Below are 12,769 nucleotides of genomic sequence, written 5' to 3'. Positions count from 1 at the left end.
TTGAGTTTAATGTCTAGTCTTTGTGAGTCCATGCAGAGCAGAGCAGAGCAGATCCTTCTCCATTTGCCTCAGTGCCAGCAAACCCCTCTGCCCCATCCATACACCCAACTGAAGCCCCCTTCATTCCTCCCACAGTGCTGTGATGACATTTCACCTCTCCTACATGCACTGACTCCTCCTTAATCCGACTAAGAGCTAATCTTTCATGGAGGGATGTGATCCTGGACTGAACACTGCATCTGACTGTGACGGAGCAGAGGAAGGTCAACTAACTGGCTGACCTACACACACTTGTCACCTAACCCTCCATCCTTCAAACTCCACCCTCATCAGACATGGAACACCTGTCTGGCGCAGGGATCGATCCCTGTGATTAAGACCTCCCCTAACAGCTACATCCCTCTGCTACATGTCTGTTTTAATACACTGGATAAATAGATGGTCTGATTTCTCTTTTTCTTCCAGCACATCTTTTATATATTAAGCCGTTATTTCCCAATGTGCCTCTTCCTAAGGTCTCTTTCTCTCTGTGTGTCTTTCTCTCTTTCCCCGTGAGCATCCTTTTGTTTCATTACAGGAGACATATCACAGTGCAGCTCAGCTGGTAATTTAGTGAGCTCTCTGCTAGTGAAAATGTCAAACCTAGACTTTCACAATAACATGGTATGAAGCACAATGCACCAACCAAGACTCTTCACTTGGCTTATGTTGATTAAGAAAGACTTGTTTGAGCCTGAAAAAAAAACATAGCATTATTTGTGCGTGCGTGCGTGCGTGCGTATGTAGTGCTTTCATCCTTCTTTTGTTTTCTTGCTCTTCCCTTCTCCTGAACAAGAGTGGCCATGTAAGCTACTGAGGTCCCTAAAAGGGGCAAATGAAGCTGAGTGTGCGTGTGTGTGATGTAGAGAGAGAGAGACAGAAAGAGAGCAATGGCCTGGTTGAGTGGAGAGAAAGAGAGGAGGAGGAGGAGGAGGAGGAGGAGGAAGAACTGAACTCTCCACCCACCCTGAAAAGAGGAGGTGAAAAGTGAGGATAGAAACATGATGTCACTGACAGCCAATAGGAAGTGTGGGCTGGGGACTGTTTAAGGCCCGTCAGCTGTCCTGCTCCATCCACATCGGCTGCCCTCTTTTGCTGTTGGTACAGTAAGGCCAGGTATGGCTTTATCCATAGTCTGCCCCATCTCTGGCCTTTGGCCTCCAGCCTTTGACCTTTGACCCACGTGCCTGTTCTGGACCCACATAGCTAAACCCCCTACTCCCGGTCTCCCATGCTCTTGAGCCCAGCTCTCTGTAGTTGATACTGTAGGTGATTTGCCACCGAAACTCTTTCCCTAAACTAAATATGGTAGAGATTAGATTGGGGACTGCAGTGTCACTCCTATGGTTTCCACGCTCTCTATATCATGATTGTACAGCTTGTATTTGAGACCAGAAGGGAATGGGAGACCTGCGTCATGGTAAAATCTGATTAACACCGAAACCTAGGTTGAAACTGAGGAGTTGTGTCTGTGCTGAGCCTGTGAGTGAAACTTACTGAAGTTGATGTAACCCCGAATTTGTTCAGAAACTTGTAAACAGTGACGATTGTTACACTCCACTGTGCAGGCTTTGTGCAACTGCCATATTTGGTGCTGTTGTTACCCAATTACTAATGAGGACATGCTGTTATGAGTTCACTGTTCATTGCACTGGCTTTTTAGTGTAATGGTGTCTTTACATTTACATGGTAACCCACACCGGCTGTTTGATTGTCACCTTCAACCACTTAGAATAAAGGAAATGTTTAAGGTAATATAGCCCCTACTTTTGGTATTCAGGCACACTCTTTGAAATAGAAGGATCAAGCAAAAACCAGCGCTTTGTTAAATGCCAAGCATTTCCCATCATTGGTCCTTGTTGGGCTTATCAGTGTGCAAACATGACACAAAGTCAGCAGTAAGTGCCTTTATTCTTCTGTGTGGTTCAGCTGTCCATGCAAACTGCAAGCTTTTAACTCCCTGAGCAGATAAGAAATTGGCAAAACAAGCACCAGGTTTGTGTATTTATAAGGAAAAGGTAAACCCCTGACAGACCTCTTTCATGTGAAATGAAGCTTTGTATACAACAGGTACTGGATCAGTACAAAACCGTTTTACTGTGATACCATCTGGGACTGTGGTATCTTATCAGACCGTTACACTTGAAAGGACTAGCCTAAAGTCTCAGTGCAGGCCCTCCAGTTGTAGAGAATAGTCTCAGTGTCCTGTCGTAACAGATGTTAACTCTGGGCACTACTGTCCCTGCTGAACCCGCAGCTTGTCCTTTTTAAAGAATGAGTGCAGCCTCACAAAAAGGATACTGTGTGTACCCTCAAGAAACTCGCTGTGAAAATTAAATTAAGTGGAGGAAAAAGGAAACCCTAAATCCAGATGTCGGATTTGAAGTGGCTAACAGGACTGTACAGAACCTCAGGCTCCACTGAGGTGGCAGACACTGAGGTGTACATCCCAAAAAGAAGACGGAGATGCACTGGAGAAACGGGCTGAGCAACGCCATTTCACCGCAGTCTGTCTGTGTGTGCCAGCAAACAGCCACTGTCATCTGAAAGACAAGGAAACTGCAGTCAGACATACAGACTGAGACTGCAGTATAAGCTATGTGTACGATATCCAGTTTGGATACATAGGCCTAAATATGACCCCCCATATACACACACACATGCAAACAAACACCAATCCTTACACGCGCATATAAAATGTAACCAAATTGAGGTGTAATCTCAGGATTTACAGTCCACTGGCTATCAGCTCAGTAATCGACTAATGGCCTTCTCAGTGTCTGTGAAGCACTCCATTTTAACCTGGTATGAATGCTTGCAATGAACATACTTATCCTCATCAGCTTTTTAGCTCATGGCAAATGTTGCTATGCTTAATCAGGATTAGGGCCTCCTTGAAGTCAATGTGAAATAAAGATATGTCATTTTGAATCCAGACGTCATGCCAGGGAGAATGTATGCCGGATGGTGTGCCAGGATGAAGTCTGGGCACCGTGCGCCGCAAAGCTGCAGATGGTCATCTACAGAAATAGGCCTTGGCAACAGAACCACTACTATTCTGATGCTCTGATGATGATAGGCTATGTTTGCCTAAGTTTGGGTATAGAGTAAAAATGTTACACAAAGCACTGCACATGGTTGCTTGCAACATTTCACAGGTGCTGTAATTCAAGAGTCACATAAAAAAAACAACAAAAAAAAAAAACAAGGTGTCTATTGAAGTGATGTGGAGTCAGTTTGCATGTGTTGAGAATCAACATTGGTCCACATGGCTGGAGGTTCTCTCTGGGTAGCCGTAAATCTGAAGAAGAGCGGTAGCTCGAAACGTCATTGCAGGATGTGCTAATAAATTGCACCTAAGGGAGCTACAGTGTGGGGACCCTTCTTCTTGTTTTTTCTCTGGGTAGCTGCCTGTCTAAGGACAGGTGGGTACACAGCCAGGTGTTAGACTGTGCCTGCAAACATCCCAGCACCTGAGCCAAATGAAGCAGTAAGTTGTTCATTTTATGTATACAGTTTATGTTTCACTCCAGTGTTGCATAGTAAAGCTTATGTTTGATGGATACCATATATAGTTTATATAAGTAAACAAGCATTAGTCTTTAGTGTTTGTCTTCATGGGTGTCTCATCTACATTCACAAGAGGGATTAGAGTCCAATGTGTATGAGGCTGAAGGGATGTGAGGACTTGACAAGCTCTCACTAACCCCAACCAGTCACCCAACTAGCAAAACAGCCAGCCAACACAGCTTGCCAGCTAGCTAGCACAGCACTGCCAGGAAACACACTGTATTTAATGAAGCAGATCTGGGAAGTCAGGTATTTTTAGAAGCCACTTTTAGTGAGAGGAAACACCTCAGAATCTGTGAAGAAAAAGAAAAACATTGTCTGAGTTCTCCCCAAAGTTGCTTTTCCCATATTAATGCCTATCTTACATCTTAGCTATGCAGCCTGTCACCTTCAGTGCCTGCAACTGACATGATGATCTGTGAATGTCATTATTGAGCTTAACCAGAGGGATGAAAACAAGAAAAACATTAAACTGGCCATATTATGATTTGCCCCTGCTAAATAGATTGATTATCACACTGAATTTTTTGCAGCAGGTGATGCTCCCACTTGCCATTCATTGGGTAATAAGAGTCACAGAGCAGGCATCTGTATAATAATACTTGATTTAGATGTGTCATTCAAAGTGGGGCTAAAATAATTCTGGGCCATAAATTAGAATGATAACTTAGTGGGCCTGTTTTTTAAAAACCCTCCAAGTCATGACAGCCACTATGAGTGAGTCCTCAGAGTGAGTTGGAGAGTTGCCTGATTTAATGAGAAATTGCTGCAGAGGCCTGTCGTTATGCTACAAATATGACTCCATGGGTGTTTCTGTCGAGGGATGAAATGGGACTCTGGGACTTCGGGCCTACTAGAAGTCCGGCCTACAGGGATTCAGAAATTCAACTTGGGCCCAGACTTAGTTATGGGGTTTGACCCCACTGATCAGCTCTACACACAAACATTTGGATTTCCAGTGAAGTAGCCTAGTTCTTTTTTAAAGGGACTTGAGCGTGTTTATTTGCACTCTAATATGAACCTTCATGCTAAATGTCTTTATATATCTTTCTATACATGAATTTAGAGCAAAAAAAAGTATTGTTTATTAATTGGCAGATTATGTTTTGTCTATAAAGTTTCAGAAAATAGTGAAAAATTCCCATTACAATGTCTCACCCAGGAGACCAAGGAAAGCTTTATATTGCTTGTTTTATCTGACCAACAGTCCAAAACCTAAATATATTTATTCTACTATAATATATGACAAAGAAAAGTATCAAATCCTCAAATTTGAGAAGTTGGAACAAGCAAATATTTAATAATTTTGCCTGAAAAATACAACAACAACTATTCAACACACTATTAGAATAGTTGATGATTTATTTTCAATCATTATACCAGGATGAGTTAATAGGACATGGTGTTTAGATACCTCAGTAGTGTGGTTAATATTAGTGTACCTATGATATTAGTTTCTATTAACCAGAATATGGGCTTATGACAGCTAATACTTAATAATTACTTGCAATGAATTATACCAAATAATATTTGAATATTCATGAATGTTGTATTCGTCATTGTTTTAGTAAAATACCAGTTAAAATGGATCTTCTTACTCACTGTTTTAATGTGTCTCTAATAGCTTTCAGACCATCCTCTACCTCCTAAGTGAAAAAACACAAAGTGTTTACACATGTGACCGTGGTGCATACCTGTGTCCTGTTAGTAAGTGCAATCAAAGCGACAACAACAACAGCAGCTGCTGCAGATTGGGCTGAGGCCTGAGGGTAGAAGGAAGGTGTGTGTGTGTGTGTGTGTGCGTGCGTGTGTGTGTGTGTGTGTGTGTGTGTGTGTGTGTGTGTGTGTGTGTGTGTGTGTGTGTGTGTGTGTGTTGTTGTGACTGAATGCGAGTGAGAGGAAATGCCACGCATGCCTGAACACACAGACCAGCACATAGTTGTGTGAAAAACACATTGCTGGTCTTTAGTGGGCATGGGAGTGGAAGAGACCCAGAAACACTGGGACGGGGAGGAATGGGATCACGCAGGACTGAACAGAGATTTAGCCAAGCTTTCCTGAGCCAGCTGTCTGCATGAGAAAATCACATCATGACGCTGTGCAATGTTCCCCTTCTGAGAATAAAACCCTGATCAGCAGATTGGTTGATCTTGCCGTACATGCACAGCCAGACCTGAAAAGGTGAAAAATACCACTTTAGATTAGATCAGTTCGTCCCGGCACTTGAGACTCTATCTCTGTAGACAGCACTGGAATCTCTGATGCGGTTTGCATTTGGCTGTGAGTGGAGGAAGCATCCTCTCTCTGGCCGTCTGGGCTGATGTGGTTTAAACAAGTGTCTGGAGTGATCCACTGGGGGCTCCCAGGGAGGATCAGGTTGCCGGATGAGGATGTGGCCTGATGGAGCTCAGGGAGTTGGGGGGGCGTGGGGGGTCGGCCTGCGATCCGGCCTGCAGCAGCCCCTGATAGGCCTGCTGTCTGCTACTGTATTCCTGTTCAGCTACCTTACTGTCTGCTACTGCTCTCAGCTCTGGTAACCTGAGCTCACCGCCTCTGACTCTGCACAGAGTGGGAGGCTTCACTTCCCCACAGTGCAGTGGATTACTGTAATATGCAGTAGAGTGAATACTTTGGTATTTGGAGGTGATGAAGAGATAAATTTAATCATGTCCTAATGGACCTGTGGCCCCGTTTGTATTGTGGAGCAAGGACAGGCAAGGAATGACACTTAACGTGCAGCTAGTACAGTAACCTCCTCTCCTTCAAAATCATGCAGTCATCATGTTAACATCATTATCACATCATGACCCATCATGCAAAATTAAAAAATGCACAGTTTTATCTTAACTATATTTATACTCTTGCCTTTAACTAAACTGCCTTTAAAATCACAGTCAGTTGAAATGTATTGTTTCCTGCAGAATACTTTAATTTGAAATTCATCCTAGCTTCTCTATAGCCCAATCATGTTTTGTTATTTAGCTGATGTTCCAGTTAAGGGTCAGCACTATTTACAGGAATAATGTGTCACTAAGGCTTGTTGTTGAGTAAGCTACATCTGTTCAGGTTTTCCCATAACTTGTGGTTTCTCCGAATCTGTGGAAAAGCCATGCTTAATCACTATGGTTACGACTCCCCCTCCCAATGCCTGCTCAAGAGAGGACTTGTTTACCATCTCTGCTCCAAACTCAATAACATGTCAGTCATCAGGATTAGAACCTCCCCTGCCCACCTGCTATTGGTCGAGCAGATAGCTCCCAGTTTAACCCCCACCCTCCTCTTCCCCGACACCCTCCTCCCTGCCGTCCCTCCCTTCGAGCCCCACTGTGAATAATGAATGATTTCCCAACTGCACGCTTCCTATGTATCTTCAGTCAGTGACACAGGGAAAACATTCTGCGCTTTGATGTGCTATAAAGAACGAAATATTTAATCTTTCATGAGATCATTTTTATGTTTAACTATGGCTGACACATAGGATTTGTTAGGGATAATTTTATCAATTTACCAAATTCCTTATATTTTCGCACCATACTTCATCTTCAGAGGTGGCTGTGGCCTGCTGGCAGTAAATGTGTCACCAGCCTCCCAATGTAAACAGTGTAGTAGTCTACTTACACAGCATGCTCTCTAGCAAACAGGGCATGACTCGCATTTAGATGAGGAGCATTGCTGCACTGCAATCCTCTTCCTCTCAAGCAACGGTGTTCTTATTCAATAAAGTAATGCATTTGTTTGAGAATCCAACTTTGAACCCTCTCACCCATCCTCTTACCACACACACACACAGTACACACACACACACACACACACACACACACACACACAGTACACACACACACACACACCCTTCTCCAGGCAGACAGTGCTGAAATCTAGCCATCTTGTTATCAGATTGAAACAGCTTTTTTTTGTCGATAGACTATGGGGAAAGGGGAGGGCTAAGGCATGTTTGAAGGGCTTTGGGTCACATGACTCTGAACCCCCCTTGCGTGCTGCGCTTTAAGAAGGCAAGACGAGCCTGATGGAGGAATACATTTGATGCTTGCTGCCTTTTTTGCTCTGCTGTAGGCTTTTCGTTTCTGAAACTGATACTTACATCCTTGCATGTTATTTTTATTTTCAGCTATATGTTCCTCTTTTCTCATCTCACATTACACCTCCATGATCATGTTTGTTGCTGAAAAAGCCTCCTCTTTTCAGGTTTACATAACAATTCCTGAAGTTGTTATTGTGTTGTCGCAGCGGAACAAGGGATTAACATTCTCCCCCTTGAATCCTCTGTGGCCTGAAACATTCTGCAGATTCTTCACATAGTCCAGCAACTGGAGGATACCTTTAGAACAAAAAACAAACAGTGCACAGCACTTGTCTCTCTCTCTCAGCCTGTTAGTGATGCCTCTTCCTCCCACTGCTGCTTTATTTAATGGCAGTTGTAGGGATGCACCAGCTGAACAGAAGGAGACTCCCCAGTTCTGACTGTTGTTTCGTTTACTAGTGATGAAATGGACCCGGCCACTTTATGCGTCGCAGTGCTTGGGTGAACAGCAGGGGCAGGCTGGTGCTTGGCTATGGTGTCTGACCTGACTGTTTGCTCAGGGAAAGAGCAGGAGGGAGGGGGGTTGTGTAACTACTGTATGAGAGGAACAACATCATAAACCTCCCTACCCCCACTCCCAGCCGTTTGACTTATTTGACTCTGCAGCCTCAGATCATTGTCAAAGTTTTTGTTTCTACAGTTTGTTCTCTGCAATCTAGTTTCAACAGTTGCTTAATGTAATACAGTATGTACTTAAATAGGGTCAAATGCCAACCCACTGATGCTTCTAATTTATTCCTGCTCATACTAAACATCCCCTCAGGGGACTACAAGGATGGTGACAACTTATCTCAAGAGGAACCCCTTGTTTGGTAGTCCCTTTCGTTTGAAGTAGTGGAAACCCACAATGCCCTGCATAGCTATGTGTAGAGAGCAGCAGCGTGGAAATAGGGCCACAGTAGGAGCATCTATAAATAGAGGATTGTATCCTTGATACCACGGGTTGTTTGGTCACACAGTGAAACCGGGTCGACTTATATGGATTTAAGGCAGCAACCTCCCCTCCCTCCTCTTTCTTCTGGCGGAAGGTATGCATGTTTGTAATTTCTCTTCATTGAGGAATCTGTTAAAATGAGGCAGAAGGAAGGGGCCTCCAATAAGGCTCATTAGAGTTTGCCTTGGCTGCCCCCTTTTGGTAGGATTCCAAGAAAATGAAGCCTCACTGATGTGTTGTCCCCCCCATCTGCAAATGTGCAACACTGATCTGCCTGCTTTAAACACACTAATGTCAGCATCATATTTCCAATCAAATCATAGCTGTCATGTGAGAACCTGTGTGTGTTGGCATGTGATGCTGTAGTTTAAAAAAGATGTTTGCCATTTGTTTTGGATCAGATCCAGAATAGTTAGAAACACTATTCATGAAGTACCACAGAACCAGTGGTTCTCCTGGTGTGGCAGAACATAGCTGTACACAGCACAGGAAAAGCCATATAGCTAAATACTCTACTTATACCATCATGAAAAGCCTCATGCACGCAGTAACTGCTGAGTAATTTCAAGGTCTGTCTTATCAGGAGAGAATTATTAGAAATTCCTGAGGTACTGCAGTGTGTTGAACAATAAAAATATTTTATCAGGTCTACTGAATGAGATTAGATTACTATTATTTATATATTTTTTTTTTTGAGGAAATAGCCAGAGGTGTTTTGGTTTTTCCTTTGTCATAGAATCTTAAAGGAATTTTCCAAACAGACCTTTTCACCTTTTCTGCACTATTAGATTTGACTGAATGTGAGAAAGAATGGCAAGTATTTGAGAAACTGTCAGGAGTGGGAATGATCATTCCCCTTCCCTTGTGAAACCAAACTGGAGTTGGCACTCTGTAGTAGTGTGTGTGTTTGCTCTGCAGTATTGCTGTAGTGCACCGTCACGTTCTTAACCTACACAGATGTTTTGTAAAGCAACATGAAATATTCATCAAGAGATTAGCTCAGCAGCCGGCTTCATTTTCTCGACTGATTCACAAAGCGAACCACTGGTGCTCCGACACACGCGTTTGATTTAAAAGCAAATAAACAAGCAGAGCTTGTTTTCCTCTTTCTCTCTGGCACACACAAATATTCGCATACCAACATGCATGTGCACACATGTCTCACACACACACACATGCACACTCATTCTTCATAATGTGTACTCCTATACATGTATCTGTTATGGATGGTTGAAATAATTGACACTGATGACAATGAAGTATAAAGTATTTGTAGTGTCACAGTCTTGCAAATTATAATAACACGCATGAAAGAGAGTGGTGAAATGTGTGTTTTTAGTGTACTTTTGTTGAGTGTGTATGATTGTGTGTGTGTGCACATTTCCTTCCAGCTCTGGCTTTGCACCAGGAGGTGGTTGCTAAGGAACCAGGAGTGCTGTGCCTCTTATTTCAGTTCAGTTTCAGTGTAGTTCAGTTCAACTTTATTGCCCCTGTGGGGAAATTTGTTTTGCAGCAATAACAAAGAGCATAACAGTAAATAGTAAACACTTAAGGCCCTAAAACACAAACAACACAAGGGCGTGGGGGGCAGGGCTTTGCTGCCTGCACAATTTCTAATATGCAAAAAAGGCAGATTTATTTATTTTATTTTATTTATTTTTTTACAAATTCTGATTTCTTATCAGTTACACAGTTTCCCAAGGAAACCTGAACTTATGACTCAGCCTTTCCCTGAGCAGCTCTTTTATCTTGACAGAGACGCCTCAAACAGAAAACAATCATTAGCCAAAAACACCTTGTCACCGGGCCTTTCACAATCATTCATACATGTCCACACACACTCCAGGTGCTTTTTCTATGGAGTGGACTCATATGAAACTAGGACACCCCTGCCTGCAGTGTCTCAAGATTAGTTAGCAGTGGGAATCATCAGCTTTCTTCCCTTTACATCTGCTTCTTCAGAAGTGCTCCTCTATAAATAGGCTTAAAGCTTTTTGAACATTAAAAACTGATGCCTTCCATTCGCCATTTTCATCTGTGTCACTGTTCATTTTAGATTGAAGCCGATGAGATTATCAGAAGTAATTGGTAAATCTACAAACAAGCACTGATCTAATTTTCTTGTGTCTTATTACCTGAATAAGTATTTCCTGGTAACTTTTGTCTTTTCTGTGTCAAAGTTTGGATTTGGAAAGACTTATTCTCTGGAGTTGAAGACTGATACATTAATGGTAATTTTGTAAGCTCTGTTAGATAACTCTGACAAACTGTCTGGATGCACAATCTATCAAATGTACTATTTATCTTTCCCAAGCAACGGTAATATGCTATGTGTTATTGATAACATATTGTTAAGGGTTTTGGTTTCTCAGTGATGTTCAGTGAAAAGCGAGGAGCTTCTATTATTCATGTTGCTCAAGCTTAATTTGAAACACCCCACACAATAATTTTTCTGTCGATTTTTTTCTTACAGCCTGGAATGACAATGGTTCTTTCTTAGAAGCTGTAATTGTGGGAGTGATATTTTTGTTCAAATTGCAATCGTCTTTTCTTCCATTATAGAAAAATAAGATAATATATTGTATTTTTTTTCTACTGATAAACTTGGTTGCAGATTTAGTTCAGATATATATATATATATATATATATATATATATATATATATATATATATATATATATATATATATATATATATATATATATATATATATATATATACTACCAGGAATTTGCTTTTCAAATTGCTGTCAAAGAATAGATGATAGTATGGGTGATCATATTAAGTGAGGCCAGCACTGCATTTTATTAGAACAATTGGCACAGATTTTTAACCCTGCTGGCTCTCCGGCTCTGCGGCCCTGCTGGTCTCTTCACTTCTTCTCTTCACACAAACACATTTAGACATTTGAAAACACATCTTTTATCTTCTCAATCAATCAATCAGTCCTGTACATGCATATTTACAGACACATACATATATACACTCAGTTGTCAGTTCATTAGGTACACCTAGCTAAACCGAATGTGGTTTTAGAGAGGTGTTAATTCAACTTTATGGTCATTTTTGAGGCTGTAGTTTGTGGTGCTGTTGAATTGTATTGCATTACACTGACATGTTTTTCTATTATTTTGTCCTCCCCATTTATATCAATGCTAAATAACAGAAACACCTCTCTGTATAATGCAATACAGTTCAACACTGTAGAGGTGTTGAATCAACACCTCTTAAAAACATGTTTAACAAAAACTGAACATTGTAATCTTCATGAAGGAAGGACTTATTGCAGCACTGTTGTGTTAAACTGCATTAACTTTAATAAACTAATAAACTGGCAACTGAGTGTATATATACACATACTGTGCATGCACACTGACTCTATACTTCTCTTTAACCTATTTATTTGGTTTCTGGCCTGTTATCAAGCAGATAATAACAGTAACACATCTAAATAATCTTTGCCTGTATTTCATCATTGGCATTTAAAACACAATCTGTGCTTTATCAGCATTAGTTTTGTATCTCTTTGACCTTTATCATCCTTGACTTTGTTGTAATAGTGTCCAGCAGTGCAGACTGTTTACACCCACCCAAAACTGACCTCTTCCCTATCTTTCTCTTTCAGTATGCCCAGAACACTGCAAGCTTGCCTGTACAGACAAGGGGGAGTGTTGCCACAGCCAATGCCTGGGCAGCTGTACTGAACCGAACAATGACATGGCCTGCTCCGCCTGCCTCCACTACAACCATGAGGATCGCTGTGTGCCAGACTGTCCCCCAGGCACTTACAAGTTTGAGGGCTGGCGCTGCATCAACATGGACCTGTGCTCTCAAGTGCACCTGCCCGGTGACACTCACTTTGTCATCCACGGGGGAGAATGTATGCCTGACTGCCCATCTGGCTTCACACGCAATGAGACTAATCGGTAAAGACGTACCCTTCACTTCTAGTTTAGGTCCTGATGATTTGGAAATGCCATGCCAGGTGACACTGAATGTACAAAATATTAGGAAGAGCTCCTTAAACTAATCATTTTAAATTATGTCTAATATTTCTCAAGGCTTAAGTATTCTTCTTTAATGTTCTGTATTTGAATTTGTGCGGGATCATACCCTAACTCACAGAG

The 12,769-nt window shown here is 41.9% G+C and overlaps 1 protein-coding gene across 1 annotated transcript in view; it reads left to right on the top strand.

The window, feature by feature from the left end:
* igf1ra (insulin-like growth factor 1a receptor) overlaps nt 1–12,769 on the top strand; it is a 76,241-nt gene that overhangs the window by 40,238 nt on the left and 23,234 nt on the right. Inside the window, exon 3 of the mRNA XM_044194027.1 lies at nt 12,268–12,568. Coding sequence (XP_044049962.1) covers nt 12,268–12,568 — 301 coding nt within the window. The remainder of the gene's footprint in view (nt 1–12,267; nt 12,569–12,769) is intronic.

The sequence above is a fragment of the Siniperca chuatsi genome, linkage group LG4 (genome assembly GCF_020085105.1).
Source record: "Siniperca chuatsi isolate FFG_IHB_CAS linkage group LG4, ASM2008510v1, whole genome shotgun sequence".
Taxonomy (NCBI): domain Eukaryota; kingdom Metazoa; phylum Chordata; class Actinopteri; order Centrarchiformes; family Sinipercidae; genus Siniperca; species Siniperca chuatsi.
Note: the sequence above shows the minus strand (reverse complement) of the source record. Positions and strands in the feature narration are given on the sequence as shown.